Source organism: Castor canadensis, chromosome 13 (genome assembly GCF_047511655.1).
Source record: "Castor canadensis chromosome 13, mCasCan1.hap1v2, whole genome shotgun sequence".
Taxonomy (NCBI): Eukaryota; Metazoa; Chordata; class Mammalia; order Rodentia; family Castoridae; genus Castor; species Castor canadensis.
In genome coordinates, this window is record NC_133398.1 from 16186453 (window position 1) to 16204225 (window position 17773).

General features: G+C 38.8%; 1 protein-coding gene and 1 non-coding gene across 2 annotated transcripts in view; both read left to right on the forward strand.

Annotated features, from left to right (window-relative positions):
• Positions 1–17773, forward strand: part of Brinp1 (BMP/retinoic acid inducible neural specific 1) — a 170968-nt gene that overhangs the window by 134766 nt on the left and 18429 nt on the right. The window contains exons 6-7 of the mRNA XM_074051152.1: positions 728–964; positions 5695–5917. Of these exons, the coding sequence (XP_073907253.1) occupies positions 728–964; positions 5695–5917 (460 nt within the window). The remainder of the gene's footprint in view (positions 1–727; positions 965–5694; positions 5918–17773) is intronic.
• LOC141415854 (U1 spliceosomal RNA) lies at positions 12221–12385 on the forward strand. Its single transcript, XR_012440810.1, has one exon. It is a non-coding gene; the product is annotated as a U1 spliceosomal RNA (small nuclear RNA).

Genomic DNA, 17773 nt, shown 5'->3' on the forward strand with positions numbered 1-17773 from the left:
ACCCTTTCCCCCACATTCTCCCTCCTCCCACTGCTACCAACCCCACGTAGTAGTCTCTTACTTGCTTTTCAACCACACTATTTTCAACCCAAAGTCTTTCTTCTGTACAAAGGTTTCTCTGCTACTCAAGCCTTGACCACATTAGTTATAGTCTTCTGGTATCCAATTGCCTTCTATGGCTGCCTTTGCCATTGTCCTATAAGGCTGTGTTCTGATGATATGTGTCCATGTCTACCCCTGCTGATTATATTGTAAACTCCTCTAGGGGAAAGACTGTGTGTGGTGTTTCTTTTTTAAATCACTATATGCCTAGTGCCTCGTTCGGGACTTGTTCTTCATAAATAGGGTTTATAAATATTTTAAGAAAGGAAATAAAGTAAATGAAGAAATAAGGAAAGGTAAACAATAATGTTGTGCTTTTTAACAAGAGTTTTCTCTCCAAATGGAAAAGGTCCATATTGGATCTGCTCTGGTCTCAGTGCTAATATAACAGAATAGAGTATGCAGTTCAGTGATGGCCAAGATCATGACCTGAGAAGTTGAATGGTGCAACTGGAGAGCTCACTGACTGTGTTCTCTCTGTGCCTAGGTACGCCCATACATATTTGGGTTCTAATGCACAGGGAGAAATCTTGCTACTTCAGATATCTCTGTATCACCTTTGGAAGCTGGTAATGAGATGCCTTTCTTATCCTTTCTGTTTTCCCTACTTGCTCTTCTTGCACAGGTCTTCAGATAATCTTCCCTCAGTATCTGCAAGAGAAGTTTGTCCAGTCGGCCCTGAGCTACATCATGTGCAATGGTGAGGGGGAGTACGTGTGCCAAAGCAGCCAGTGCCGGTGCCAGTGTGCAGAGGAGTTCCCTCACTGCAACTGTCCCATCACGGACATCCAGATCATCGAGTTCACGCTGGCCAACATGGCCAAGGCTTGGGCAGAAGCTTATAAGGACCTGGAGAATTCAGGTAGAGAGTCTAACAATGGTATGGTATGAATGACCTTAAGCCAAATTTAGAAAAGGGACCTCATCTAATTGGAGTTAGGGAAGACATGTGGGGAAATTTAGTGACCCTACTGTGTCAGTTTAGAGAGTCTAGAGCCAGATCTAGTAGCTGACACAGAATAGGCACTCAATAAATCATTGCTGAATGAAATAATGAATAGCACAATCCAGTTTGTGGTCATTTGATGTATTGTCTCTATTGTACTCAGGTGATAGAGTAAGACCACACAGGAAGCCTCTAGAGAGTCAGAGGTAGTAGTATTTACTACTGGGTCTCTTTGTGTTTGAGTGTAAATGAATAAGTAGACACCCATACATGTTTATATGTGTATGCATATGCATGTGTGTATGTTTCTCTCTCTCTCTCTCAATATATTCAATATACATATTGAATATATATATATATTCAAAGAATTCATGGATTGTCAAAGCTGTAAGTCACTTTTCTGCTAATTTAGCTTTTTATGGTTCAGAACAACGAGTTACAGTGGATGAAAGTCAGTTATCCAAGGTCGTTAAGTAGGTAAGGTCTAAAGTTAGATCTCTGGTTCCACAGAGGTTTGAGTTTTGTCAGAAAGCCAGGAATTAATTATATAATCATGTAAATGATTATGCCACTTCAAGTGTGCTAGTGTAAAGAAGGAGGAGCAGCTGGAAGCAAATGATTTAGAGTTTGGGTCAATGTGACCATAACATCAAGAAAGGCCACATTGATAAAAGCAGAAGTCTGAGAACCTGTGATAGAGAGATCAGAGGGTGAGTATAGGCAGATCAATGGTGGGGGGGGACACAAGATAACTAAGAGAGAGATACCCCTGATGTATATCAGGTTGCTGGTCCCGGTAGAAAAATAGGAAGTGTGCTGAGAGACTGTGATATTTAGAAGGGAAAGCTGGAGTTGATCTTCAAAAATAGATTTCATAGGGTGTGATGTTAGGTTGACTGTAAAAGCTGAAGATAACAGGGATTGAGATGATATCTAGGAACCTTGTTTAGATATCCACATCATAGAATTTGATGGATGCCAGAATCCTTCACTGAGCAGGATCACCTTTGAAGGTTTAAAAAGAAGAAGACATACTCAGTTTCAGACATGAGAATCCTTGATACTTTCAAGAAAAGATGCTCAATATATACTTAGCATATAATTTTCACTCAAATATTCATTAACTAAATGGGCCTATGTAACTACATTAAAGTAAGGAGTGATGTTTCTGTATTACAGAGCAGGGAGGACAAGACTCAAAATCTTCATTTTCCCCAAGGTTACATATTTGTAAATGACAGCATTGGTAATGCAGTCTCTTATTCCAAATCCAGTGCTCACAGCAGCTTTTTTAAGGTATTAATTCTACTTTAACCCTCAGGCCTTAGTTCCCTCATCTGATAAATGAGAGTACATGTTTATGTTGTTAATATTTGAATTTATTTAAGTCTTTAGTCAAAAAACTGTTTGATCAAACAAAAATTTTACCTTGGAGCCACTGTGTACCACAGATAAAAGCATAGCTTCAAGGAGTGGCATTTAAAAATGACTGGTTTCCAAGAACTCTAAGCCTTCATATGGCTCTGAGGGCACAGGATGTATCAGGGATTCTGCTCTTGCAAGGTCTTGCAAGAGCATTTAAAAGGTGATGCTTTTAAGTTTCTTTATTGAAAGAAAATAGCCCCTTCTCAAAGGAAGGAGGTATAGACTTCCATTTATGCATAGAGACTAGGTCCTATTTGGCTAACAACAGTGAAGAGCCATCAAGAAATCCATGGTTCTCACTCATGGACCTGCCTCCATTAGTCTATTTAAATCCTGGGGATTCATAAAAGAGAAAGGTCCATGATGGAAATGTATTGTGATGATTATTTGGCCTCAAACAAAACAGCATTTGATAAAATGTTCTTGCAAAAAAAAAATTCTACTGATTGCTGAAAAGAAGTATGCAGAAGTATTTGGGAACTTTAATGTACAATCCTAATTCCCAAGGAAGAGAAGCCACTTTGAGTAGGTGGGTTACAAAACAGAAAGCCAAGATGCTCGCAGAATAAGGAAATGATTTATAACACACTTTCTCTCTGTAAAGTTTACATTCCTATGTACTTATCTGTCTGAAATGGTTTCACCCATTAAGACAAATCCATCTACTCAAACATGCATCTGTGACTTGTGCTTATATTTATTCCTTATGTTCACTATCAGTGCTTATGCTTAACAATTCAGCCACAAGTAATTTGGAGAGAATAATGATCAGCCCACATTGAGAATCATAGACTTCTTGATGGCTCTGTAGTGTTGTTAGCCAAACAGGACCTAGTTTCTATGCATAAATGGAGATCTATACCTCCTTCCTTTGGGAAAGACTATTTCTTTTCAATCAAGTAGCTTAACACATCAACCCTTTAAGTGCTATTTTATTGTCAGATTCATTCATTGTTCATTGCAAGAACTGTTATTCCCTTTGAGGTGAGCAGAACCTTTCCTTCCTATGGAAGGAAAGTCAAGCTAGTAAGACAGCATAAGTCATGAGGGCCAGTCTCCTGCCTCCAGCCAGATCACTGAATAAATGAGTGCAGAGTTCTGAATTGTCTTGTGTTAGTAAGCTTCCTATTTCTGTGACCCTATACCTGAGATAATCAGCTTCAAAGGAGGATACATTTATTTTGGCCCATGGCTTCAGATGTTTCTGTCAATTCTTGCTTGGTCCTATTGCTGTGGTGGTACAATACATCATAGCCGGAAGGTGTGACAGAGGAGGCCTGTACACCTCGTGGTGGCCAGGAAGCAAAAAAAAAAAAAAAAAGAAGGGGCTAGAATTCCCAAAATCCTTTTAAAGACACACCTCAACTAGGCCTCACCTACTAAAGGTTACACTATCTCCCAACAGCATCAACCTGAGGATCAGGTTTTCAACTTGGGGACTTTAGGGAACATTTCTTATCCAAATTATAGCCCTTGTCAATTTTACACTACCATACATTGAGTATTTTCTATGTATCAGTAACTACTTAGGCAGATAGAGTCCTATACCACTCCAAAAGCCTTTGGATTACACACCATTATACCTATTTGACAGATGGGGAAACTGAGGCCTTGGAAGAATAAGTGTACCTACCATAACTGTTCAGTGATTGAGATGTGATTTGAGGATTGGAGGTATGGCTCAAATGGTAGAGTGGCAATCCCTGAGTACAAACCTCAGTCCCACAAGAAAAGATGTGATTTTGAAGTTTTGCATATCTGTATACAAAAAGGTGCCTGAGGTTTGCTAGGAGGTGCCTTTCTCAGTACCTGTTATTTTTCTGTCAAGATGCTGAACCTCAGGATTGCTCTTTGTGTTGTTGAGGGTTAAGTGTAAATACAAAATAAGAAAATGAAATTTGGAGATAGACTAGAATCTTAATTGTACCATCTATTGGCCATTTGACCTTGGGCAAATTACCTAACTTCTCTGTACACTAATTCTATAAAATGACTGTACTGAAAGTATCTACCTTATAGATTTGCTATAAAAATCAGTTATAAAAATCAAGCGCTTAAGATTTTGCCTGGTGCCTACTGAGAGCTATGTAAACATTTTTTTAAAATAAAATGAATGTATACTATGTCTGAAATTTCCTTGTAGGCTTTATAATATGAAATAAAATTATTAAGCTGTGGGATTTTTAAAAATTCAACCACTGGTCTTTTATCCTGCAAAATGATCAACTTTTTAAGTTTTCAACTTTCTCAATAGTTAGGGGATGTGGGGCAGGCAGTGGCAGGAAGTGTTAGAGCACACAATAGCAGCTCAGGTTTTAGATCTGCCTTTTGTGGCTCCTTGACTGTGTTGCCTTCAGAAAACCATGTTCTCACTTTGGGCTTCGGTTCCCCTATCCTCCATTTAGAACAAGAAAGTTGAACTAGATAATTTCTAAGGCTATGTCAAACTGCAGTCCATAATTATGCTTTGAAACTCTAATATTACAAACTGAGGCAGAAAACTTCACCAAGGAGACTCAAGAGATTGTCATGCTCTTTTGCTGGAATTTCTAAAAATGCAAGATGATATTAGATAGTTCTATCATTGAACATCAAATAACACTTGGATAACCCACTGGGGAGTTTCGTCCATTTTAGTTCTCTGTCAAACCTGCAGATTACATCAAAGAGAGAGTTCCAGTTGGGTGCTAATATGCCTTTAACACCTCTCTAGTTCGTGCTAATTTCCTATATTTCAAAGTAAAAGAAGACATGAGGGTTTGGTCACTTAGCAGGCAACAGTATCTGACTAGAATTTATTAACATTGTTTTCTTCATATTTATTTTCACAGCTATCATCCTACTGAAGGCATGCAATAGTGTTTTTCTATCTAGAATTGCATAAAAATCTTTTCACTTTTTAAGGAAAAGACAGTGATTTGATTCAAAGGTAATAAGAAGCAGAAATGAGATGTGATCATTATCATAAAGGTGGCATTCCAGTGACACAGTTTGGAAAACCCTGTCTTAAACATGGATGCAGTATGCAGCATGAAGTTACCCTTCATGAGAAAGCAGTGTTAGGAGCAGGACAGGCTATCCAGTGTTCTATTGGCTCAGACAAACTGGTCTTATTTTCAGGTCTTTGCATTGACAATTGGGGCTAAGCTTTAGAAAGGGTTTCAGATGGGGCCTGCTATACCATGCTTAGCCTTTCTCTCTTGGCCTCTGTTTCTTGCCAGATGAGTTTAAATCATTTATGAAGCGCCTTCCCAGCAACCACTTCCTGACTATCGGTAGCATCCACCAGCACTGGGGCAATGACTGGGATCTGCAGAACCGCTACAAGCTCCTGCAGAGTGCCACTGAGGCACAGAGGCAAAAGATTCAACGCACTGCCCGCAAGCTCTTTGGCCTCAGCGTGCGTTGCCGCCACAACCCCAATCACCAGCTGCCTAGAGAGAGGTATGTGCTGCCACCACCTCCACCTCTGCAGGTGCCATCTGGCACCTGGTGTCAGTTAGCATACACTTGTTTCCTGCAGAGGGATATGGAATGCAGGTGGTGCATTTAGGGGTGGTAAGCAAGGCCTTGCATGGCCCAGATATATGCTATATATTATCATATGCTCTGTATTGTTTCTGGTTTCTCAACTATTAGCTCTAACCATATTGGATTTCACACTATTTTCCTGAATATACAGTTGTCCCTCCGCATTTATGGTGTCTGCATCCTTGAATTCAACCAACTTCAAATTTAAAATATTCCCAAGTCTAGAGATGATTTGAAGTGTATAGCAAGATGTACATTGGCCATATGCAGTAACTAATCAAATTTTATTTAAAAGACTTAGTACCCATGTATTTTGGTATCCTTGGGCTATCCTGGAACCAGTCTCTTAGAGATACCCAAAGAGGCTGTACCATGAGCATCCACCCTCTGTGTTCGCTCTGATCTTGCTGACTGAAGAAGACCTCAAACACAAGCCACAATACCGATGTGGCACTATTCTGGTTGCTTTAAATGTACTATCTGCTTAATTTTTTTCTCGTGTGTGGGTGTTACTGGTATTTGAAATCAGAGCCTATTGCTTGCTGGGCAGGCACTCTACCAAATGAACCACTCCACCAATCTTTTTATATGTTGGGTTTTTTGAGATAGAGTCTCATGAACTATTTGCCTGGGCTATATTTGAACTGTGATCCTCCTGCTTTCTGCCTTCTGAGTAGCTAAGATTACAGGTGTGAGCTAGCAGCAACCAGCCTATCTGTTTAATTTTAAAATTACTCTGCAAAAAAGGTTTTCAGCATCCCGATCTTAATGGTAAAGAAATTGGATCAACTAATTAATCGATCAATGCATTTACTGAAGGTCATTGGTTAGGGCCTGGAATGGAGTAAACAAATGGTAAACTTACAGTGACAAATTTAAGGAGGCACTCGCTTGTTTGATCCTAGAGTGCAGGATCTTTACCAGAGAGCTAGTGCCTCCTTAGGTTGTAGTTGCCTTGCTTGCTTTACCTGGTCCCAGCCCTGCCCTGGATGTTCTAGATACTCCGATAGAGATGGTAGAGATTACAGGTGTGAACTAGAGTCATGGCACACACCTTCTTGGACGTAAGGTTTACTTCCTGGGAGGGACACACAGTGAAGGATCCAGCATTCTAATGTAGGTCACTCATGACCCATTCTTGCAGGGATTTCTGATCTGCGGCTGAGAATTGTCTGTAATGCTGTCTCCAGAGTTTCTATGAACACATCACAGGACGGCAAGAAGATAGGTTTGGGGGGGTCATCATCCTACTTCAGCCAGAAAAGATCTTTCTTACATCTTATACTTGGGAGTCTTGTCTTCAATTTCAATAAAAGGAACGAAATGACTCTTTAAAGAATGAGCCAAGTTAAATTCACTTAGCAGTTTCTGTGTCAGTTGCATAGTTGTGTATGTGTAAGTACTTATTTATTTATTTATTTCCCTATTGTATAGTTCAGGAAACTGAAACTTAGAGAGGTCAATTAATTGGTCCAAAGCTACAATGGAAATCAGTGGTTCTTAAATGGAGGTAACTTTGGCCCCAGGGGATATTTGGCAATGTTGGAAGACAAATTTGATCATTACAATAGGGGAGATGATACTATTGAATCAGAAAGTCCCCCAAATAAAGAATTATCTGACTTTGGAGCTGAGATTTAGCAAATCTGATGTAAAAGGAAAAGGCAATATACTTCCTAAATCTGTAAATCCAAACTGTATCCTTTTAATCACTCTTCTCTTCTGGAACCTAAGACTTCAAGTCCCCTAGCAGCTCCTCTCTCCCTGCACCTTTCTCCTCTCACTTTTCTTAATGACATCATTTTAATTTAATTATACATTAAACACTCTCCCTCCAAATACAGTCACATTCTGAGGTACTGGGAACTTAGGACTTCAACATATGAATTTGCAGGGAAGGTTGAATAATTCAGCCCATCACCTTAAAAGGTAGATTTTGCTCACATCTTTAGGTGATAAGATTATGCATCTCCAAGGGCTGACCAAACTGGATGCAAATCTGGTTGAGGAGGGCAATATTTAACTATTACCAGACATCAAACAGATATACCTGTCAGTTTTGTTGAATGTCACCTCAGAAAATGGAGTATAAAGTCCAAGTTTAAAGACACTGGATAGGCACGTTTGTTAAGTGTGAAAAGACTCTCCAAAACAAAGGGATCACTGGACATGCTAGACCTGGGGAAGACTCAGGAGGATTCCAGAAGAATTGCTAGATAGGCTTTAGAAAGGAGAAAGAAGCAACAAAATAGGGGAATGGGAAGATCACTGCACAGTCAGGATGTCAGGATTTCTGGTCATACCTTATCATCAGCAATAAACTGTATGACCTTAGACAGGTCATTTTTTTATTCTGACCACAGGTGTCCACATCTGTTAATGTGTCTCTGTTCTTTGCAAGCTATCATGAGTGGATAGCTAGAAATGTCCTGTCACCACTGAGACCTTCATGGACTTCATATATTTATATGAAATAGATCAAAGAATCCTCTTGCAATTGCTTTAAATGAGGCAGAGAGGGGGGTCAAGAGAGAGAGACTGTTAGGGTAATCTAACTAATGTACAATATAAATCTATTTGGAATTGTCACAATAAATTCCCTCTGTACAACAAATATATCCTAATAAAAATATTTTGTACCTATCAAAATACAAATATATGTAAACATATCACAATATATTTATATGTAGCATACCTAAATATATGTATCTAGTTATATAGAGAGATATAACTTTTAGGTTTAGGATAACTATAGATAAATGTTAAAGGAACTGGTTGCAGTCATTATCATTGGGAAGGGAAATTAACAGGTATCCAGGTCCAGGATAAGGCTGAAGGATATCTCTTTCACTCTACATCCTTTTATTATATCCAAGTTTTCTAATATGTTCATGTATTTGGATTACCTAATCTAAGGTAAAATAAAATATTTTAACAAAAAAAAAGAAAGAACTCTCAGTGTTACCCTCATCCTCCCTAGAAAAGAAGGCTTGCTCTAATCCTTGTGTTCCTCCTGCACTTACCTGGAGGGATGTCTAGAATCCACCATTGGCAAGTCACTCAATTATGTTAATTTAAGGAGTATTGAATTCTGGGATGGGGTCTGGGAGCACACAGATACTAGGCTCTGAAGCCTTCCCAGGAGAGCTGAACTTCCAGCCTGGCTGCTTCCTGACATCTGAATCAGAGGCTTTAATGAGCATTTTTCACACTGGCAGGGCACCTTTCTGCCACAGAGCAGTGTCAGACAGTTGCTAACACTGGGAACCTTAAGTCACCTCTGGCTGAGCAAGTTTGTATTTGCAAATGAACTGATTGCTCAGCTTCAATTTGTCTGCTTGTTGAACTCTGTAGGAGATGAGTGCTCTGAGCAGGTGCTATTGCAACAGGTGTCACTGAGAATTTTACTTGTCTCCCAGAGGCTTGGTGTTGAGACAGGACAGGAGAGGATAGAGCACAGCATATTGGTTGCACACAGGTGGGTCAAAATCCTGGTTCCATCTTGTCATTTTCCAGCCATAAGGTTTTATGTAAGTATTTGTACTTCATTTGCAAAACTGGATAATGACTCTTGCCTTTGGGTTAAGTGTGAGGATTAAGATTTTAAAATTTAAAAAGCCTAGTAAAGTATCTGATTCAGTTAAAAGGAAAGTGTGTGTGTGTGTGTGTGTGTGTGAGAGAGAGAGAGAGAGAGAGAGAGAGAGAGAGAGAGAGAGAGAAAGAGAGAGAGAGAAGAAGGAGGAGGAGGAAGAGGAAGAAGTTATTTACTATATATTTCCAAAGGTCTAGCATCTTAAAGGAATTTAGTAATTTCCTTCTCAGTTACTATTGTTATTTTATAGATGAAGCAACTGAGGTATAGAAAGATTAAAAATATCCCCAAGGTCAATAAATGTTAATCAATTTATTGTTGTTTAAAAGAGATGTTTACCTGTAAGATTTAGTGAGAGGTCAACTATAGATATTTAGAGCTTGGCCTCAAGGCTTGCTGGAAATTTAATATTGGGCTGGAAGGCAAAGTAATTATTTTGGTCATCTATTGATGCAAAAACATTTACCATAAAGCATAGTGCCTTAAGACACTGTATTACTAACCCTCATGATTCTGTATTTGATGCAGCTGGGGATTGCTCACATTGTCTGGGGCTGGTGTCTTTGGGGTTTGCCTAGACTGGACCTCCAGAGTGGATCAGAGCTGGCAGCTGATGCTGGCTGGCAGCTGGGAGCTCAGCTTAGGCTGTCAACCACAGTGCTTACACATGCCCTCTTAAGTGACCTGGGCTTCTTACAGCATGGCAGCTGGGCTCAGAAAGGAGGGCATCCTGAAAACAAAGGAAATGTAAAATATCTTAAAATTTAGCCTTCTACTATATACTGTTGACCCAAAGCCTAACCCAGACTCAAAGGGCTAGGGAGTGGAGGGGTTGTTCATTGTGGGAGCTGAGGAGTCTTTTTCTTTCTTGCGATCAGGTACATAGGAAAAATTGAGTATAATGGGAGATAGAGGGAACTATATCAGACATAAGGAAAATAAGATTAATAATAAGATCAATAACAACAATAGTAATCACAAAGATGTACAGCCACTTAATCAGCAGCTATTGTAATAGAGCTGGCTATGCAAAGTTTCTGTATTGAGACTACTGAACTTTGTCACCTTATGTTGTTACTTTAGGGCAAGTTACTAAAGAAACTAAAATTGAATCTTTCAAGCTCAGTTTTCTCAACTGTAAAATGGAGCTAATAATAGTGTCTACATCATAGGAATGGTTTGCTAATTAAACCCACATAAATGATTTCAATCAGTGACCTGCACACAGAAAACACTCACTACATTATGCTTACTTTTATTCTTTTTTTTGTCTAAACACTGACATTTTGCACATAAAGTCCTTATCACGTAGTGATCACCTGGTGAGATTGAGTGTTGATGACATATTTTTTTCATCTGATCCTCATGCTGTCTATGAAGTAGATGCTGTTAGATCCATTTACAGATGAAAGAACTGATAAGCCAGAGATATAATTAACTTATCCAAGGTCTTGCAGCAGGCCTGCGACAGGCTTAGAATTATCTTGCTGATGGTATTGGTCAGCTTGGTAAAAACATGCACAATAGTGCATGTTGTCTAGGCTGTGGTTGGGGCACCTGGATGGAGTGTGTCGTGATGCCAAAGTAGGGTTAGCTCATCAAGGTTAGGGGTTGGCAGCAAACCAGCATTGGGGTTTATAGATTCTAGTCTAGTGTGCTAAGATTCAGGAACTGGATCTGTGGTGAGCCTGATAATAACCTTCCTGATGTGTAGCCCCAAGTCAACTCTAGAACCCATTTATATAGAGACCCAGGCAGGAACATTCCTTGAAGTTTATAAGAAGAGGTCTGGCTCAGTGCAGATCAGTTAAGAGCTTATTATATACCAGGCTTTGGAAGCACCAAGATAAATGAGACCCATCCTGATTCATGACTCAGTGCAGCTGAATAGAAGGGCAACAACACTAATTCCAGACCACACCTGCTAATGGGAATTTGCCACCCAACAAAATATTTATTAGATTTCCATCATATATGAGGTTCTGGGTATGCTGTGGTAAACTTCTGTTACCCTACAGGATAGCTGGTCCTGGAGTTAGACCGTGGCACTACTGTTGGACATGTCAGAGGACACAGGGACCCACAAGGAAGTTCGTGTAAATTGTCTCTGCACCACGAGGTCGTTAAGATGTATAGAATTAAAGAGAGGAAACACAGAAGATGGAATTTGAGTTTGGTCACCATCACCATTACTATTAAACACTGAGACTTTTAAGCTTTAGGTTTCTCATCTGTATGATGGGTATAATTGTTTCTGTCTGCTACCTTTGAGAGTCACTGTTGTGCTAACCATAGATCATGTGTAAACTTGTAAATTTTGAATCTTCTATGAAAGAGGATTGTACATGCAAGATGAGCCTGAAATCAAACTCATTGTGGGGGGGTTATAGGGCTGAGTTTAGGTCAAGGCAATATATAATAGTTAACACTTCTCAGCACTCACCAAGCACCGGGACTGTCCTATGACAGAGCCTGTCCTAGCTGTCCTATTAAGCACTAATTTATTACTTTATAAATGGAGAAATCAAGGTATAGTGATGTTAAATGACTTGCTGAAGATTTTTGCATCAGGTAGGAGGCAAGATTCCAACTCAAGCAGAATCTGTTCTTATAATCTCTTGAATATATTTACTTGGCAGAGTGGATACCATGATCATGAAGGTGATTTTCCAAGGGTGAGGCTTATCCATTGTATTCTGGATGTGCTGGCTCCTGAAATTTTCCCAAATGTGGGGAATTCAGTTGCATAATTTGTGGCAGTAGGGGACTGAGTTCATGCTCTGCTCTGGGAAAAAGAAATCTCTTTGCTATACTACCCATCCTTGGGGTGAGATAGTCTGAGATGTTTAGATGACATGCCAAGACTCAAAACAGCTCTGTAGTGGAAATCACCTCTTGATATAGAAGGGAGAGGGAGGGAGGGGGAAAGAAGAATGAGGAAAGGAAAGGAAAAATAAAAAGAGGGAATAAAAAAAAGAAAGAAGGTAGGAAGGAACGAAGATGGGAAGAAAAGAAAGATGTGTAGTGTCACCTTGGTAAATGCTGAATTTCAGCTGGTTTCTGTGCCATACCATAAATGTTTGCTCACACCTTGTCTCCCATTCCTGTGCCAGCCATTGGAAGGCATTGGAAGCTATGTACCTTCGTCCTCAAATCATCATTTTGTTGTCTTTGGAAGGGCTAAAAATGACAGTGTTTGGGAAGCAAGGGACCCGAGTTCAAGTAAGTCAGTGCAGGAGTGGGGTTCATGTTGAATAGTGAACAATAGTATCTCACTTTTAACTCAAACAGCTCTTTAACCATTTTCTTTATGGGAAATTTGAATTAAAACCCATTTGGGAAAATAGGGTGATTTTTCTCTGAAACAATTTAAAAAACAATGGGGCTTAATTATCTCTGAAGTCTTTCCCAACTCTAGGAGAAATAACACAAAGAAGGAGAGAGTAATAGTTCAATTCAAAAATATTGGTAAAAGGTCAGTAATTGAATCTTTGAACAGCACTGCTTTCAGATGATGCTAATTAGTCAATTTTAATGAGCAGCCTATAGTTCAAACTAAGATCTTCTTTTGCTTGAAATGACAATGGCCTCTTAACTAAGTCTCCAAGAATCTACTCTGATCACTTTCCAATTTATGTTCCATGAAACTGTCAGAATTATTACTTAAGAAACAAATTCAATTTTGTCCCGTCCCCACTTAAAACCTTTTGGTGAATTAATCACTCTTTGGGGAAGAAAGAGCAGAATTTCAAGGTAACTGACAGAACTACAATGAGCTGGGCCTTGCCTGCTTCTTGCACCATATTTCACACCTTTGCTTGGCTCTTCCAGCTACAGCTCCACTAATTTTCATTTAGTTCATTAAATGTGCACTGTCCCCTCCCACTTTATAGGTATATCATTGGCTGCTTCTCCTACATGGAATGCTCCTATCTTATCTCTGCATAGCACTAGATTCTACCTGTTCAGATCTCAACTCAGCTGTTCCTTCCTCAGGAACATGTTTTGTGCATTGAAAGGCTGTCTCAGGACTTGCTTCGTAGGCTTTCTTAGCATTCTAACTTCCTAGTTGAATTGCAAATCCCAATTTACCACTATACTTTGATTATTTATTTACTGTCTGTCTCTCCCATGAGACTATCTGTTCATGTATCTTTTCTCGTTCTTCACCAGGTATTTCTTAGTATATTTCTCAGTACAGTACCAGTGGATGTTCAGAAAACTGCCCAATGAATAGAGAAATAGATTATTTTCCACTCAGAATGTGCCCCAAATGCATGTAAACATAATCTTCTAAAAACTGAGCCTTATTACCATACAAGAAACTGTGGCTTTCCCACATTTGCTGAATATGTGTGCATTGTTCTTGCTCATTAAACATGAAGAAACAAAGATTGGAAGGGAGTTCAGTGACTTGTCCAAGGTCATTCAGAAAATTTCTGAATAGACTATGACCAAAATCAGGCCTTCCAACAGGTACTTTGGTGAAGTCAAAATTGTAGATAGAGATTGTCTTCAACTGACCTGTACGCAAATCCCACAAATATGTCTTGCACTGGAAAATGTTGAGAGAGAGAGAGAGAGAGAGAGAGAGAGAGAGAGAGGGAGGGAGGGAGAGAGAAAGAAAGAAAAAAAAAGAAGAAAGAAAGTGAGCCCCAAAAGACACTCTCAGAGCTTATTAACTTAGTAAAATTAAACAAAGTTCTCAAAAAGTGCAGGTGTTTACTGTTTGTGTGACTTGTTATTTCTACCTGCATCCTGCTATCACCTATTTTTGATAGGTTATAGTATTATGAGGCAAAGAAGATCCATGGGAGATTAACTTGAGGTAAGAAAGTGTAGTTATTTGCATTTTCCAATGATTCTTGGTCTTTGGTTTATTTTCACTTCTTAAACCCACATGGCCTTGACCTGGCAGTGCAGGCCACAGACAAGCACAATGTAATTATGCATTGTTGAGATGAAAATCTCTCAGAGGCATCAACCTCAGTCTCCAATCCTAGGGCCATGGCTTCTGAACTCATGTCGGCTTTTAACATGTTTCCTGCTCCATTAGTATTTAATTGGTATCTATAGAAAGATTCTGACTTTCAGGATGATAGTTATTTTGATTGTGACGACCCTCAATATCCACACTGGTTTTCAGTCTTTTCTCTGAACTCTATCCTTACTTGTCTCTAGATTGAATCTCCATAGACTCCTGCAGTGGGACAGAGGGAAATAGATTCTTATATTTTATTGAATTCAAGTTAGTTTTCAGTTTATTCATGGGACAGTACCAGCTCTGCCACTTACTAGATATGTGACCTCTAAATGTCTCTAAACCTCCCTGGGTCCTCTGCTCCCTCATCTGTATGGTAAGGAAAAGAATAACTACCTCAGGGAGCCGATGCCCTGGTCAATTTGTACGATAACCTTTCATAACCTATAAAGGAAAGCCCAAGTGTAACATGACTATAATCAAGGTCAAAGCAGTAGTAGACCCTAGATTTTTGATGATGATCCTGCTTCCAAAAAGTATATGTGTCTCTTGTATAAGATAAAGCATGAGCCTAAGAAAGTGTAACCAGATAGTGGAGAGGAAACAAAACTGAGATCCTTAACACTTCAGACTTTGGAGACTGACAGGCTAAAGGTAAGGCTGCCATTCACTATCTATGAAAACTTGGCTCACTATTAACATATTCAAACTTCAGTTTCCTAATTGGTATTATGGGGATAAAAATATAATCTATCCTAGGAAAGGCAGGAATAGAACATGTATGTCACCTTTAGCAAATAGTAAAAAGGCAAAGCAAAAGGTTCTTTATTGGACAAAATTAGAGACCAATAGTTTGTTGGTTAATTGGAAAAGTGAAGTTGAAGAAGGGATGTATACATTCTATACATACATATATGAGGTACATGTATCTGTCATAATGTACATAAAAAATGAACCAATTTATTTTAATGTAAAATGTATAAACGTAACTCTCTTGCCAGCTTTTCGAAGTAGAGCCAAAATCTTTCCTTGAGGGTGTTTGTGTATTCTGTTTGACATTCTACTGGATTTCTTGCATAAACCACAGTCACAATTATTTAGTATTTCCCACTTTGGTTTATTCAAAATGAAGCAACAGTTTAGACTCTTAAGAAACATCTAACAATGTTTTTAGATTTTTAAGAACCCTCCAAATCTTTCTCAGTTACTTGCCCTTTATTTAAATTGATGGCCATTTTCTTTTTTTTGTTGTTTTTTTTTTTGGTGGAACCAGAGTTTGAACTCGGGCTTCAAGCTTGCAATGCAGGTGTTCTACCACTTGAACCACACTTGCAGTCCTTGATGACTGTTTTTGTTAGCAAGTGTTCTTTAAAGAATTTTTCCATAGATTTGAAATGAGTTTCCACAGGAATAAAAGAAACTCACAGATTATTTATTTATTTTACTCTTACTTCTATTATATAATAATAGCAAATATAACTGGTGTAAATAAAGAATCAAAACTCTCAGTGAGTATGCTTGCTTCTTGGTGGGGGCAGAAGCGTGTGGGATTTGTAGGAACAGAGTATCCAGTGTGCCATGGGCATTCACACACCGTGTTTACCAGACAGAAGGAAGATTGTCAGTTTTCTGGCACAATCTTAACAGGGGTCAATTAAGAGAGTTTTTCCTGATGGAGATAGATGCTTTTATTTCTAGTTGCTTGCCACTATGAGTAGAACATCTTGCTTAAGGTCACACAGTAAGAAAAAAAAGTAATGACACATATTGACCATTTATTATGTGCTAGAAAGTGTTAAATTCCTTACATGTACTAACTCATTGGATCCTTACAGTAGCCCTATAAAATAAATTCTATTTTGTTTCTGTATTATTGAGCTTGAATAACAGTGAAGGTAAATACCTGTAAGTGAAGAGAATGAAATACTTTCCAGTTGGGGATACTAGACAATCCCCTTTCCTCTTTTCCTGGATTACTCTCTTTATCTTTTGAATTTCAGATTAAAATCTGATTTCTGAAGAATGCTGGGCCTGATGTACTGGACCAGGTTGCACTGTTCTGTTGCATGTATGACTGCATCTGGCATATCAGATTTTTTCTAATAGTTGCCACATTTGCAATTTTGTGTTTAATCCCAGATTTTCCCTATTTGACCAAAACTTCTATGAGGGCAAAGACCCGTTTTGTTTAGTTTTATTGGTTTTACTCACCAGTGTATTCCTAGTGACAAGTGAAGTGCCTGATACATAATGACTAGCTGTATGTGTAAAAATTGAGTATGAGATCAGGTTCATCCAGAAATGGGAAATAAGAAATCTCAATTATAAATTGATTTTATAATTTATAAATGGATTTTGGACCTAAATAGTGTGCTGTTAAATCCTTGTGAGTTATGTATTCACTGTCTTCTGGTTCTCAGTGTTCCTAATGTAAAATGAAGAGGATAGTAGCTCTTCCACAGGGATAGTATGAGAATTACTCAAGATATATATGTGGTGTCCTTAGCACTTAGTAAACAGTCAATACATATTAACAATTAGTGTGGTTGTCCTTATTGTTATTGAATGACATTAGATCTGTATGTTGGGATGAAATTACAGAAGGATTGAACACCTAGCTGTGGAATTTTCAACTTATCATGGAGATAATAAGAAGTCATTGGAAAAGAGAAATAGAAGCAATGATATGGCTTAGTAAGATGAACTAAAGAATCATTGGACTCTCTTCTGGGTATAAAAGGATTCAGTGTTCCTTGTGTATCAATATGAGTGTTATGTGATGCTCACTGACGAAATTACAGTAGGTACCAGGCTCACCTGGACGGTTTCTTGAACACAGATGATGGGCCCAGCTAGGGTTTCTTGTTGAATAGGTCTGGGATGGGTTCTAGGACCTAACTGATATTGATGTTGCTGGTCTGGGAACCCCACAAACTATAGATTAGAAGATTCCTCCCAATGCCAGAAATATAGCTTCACCTCAGTACATGTACTTAGTAGAAAACAAGCAAAAATTATTTTGCCTAAATTAATCCTACAAGATACTGTGAAAAGGAGTGACAAAAGAAGTGGATAGGTTTGCATATTTCTCAAACTTATCTGGCCAAAGAACCCTTCTTGAAGTTTTAGGGGATTATGGTTCTCAGAACACAGGCTTGGAAAAGAATGCTTTATACCAGATGAAGAGGCTTATGAC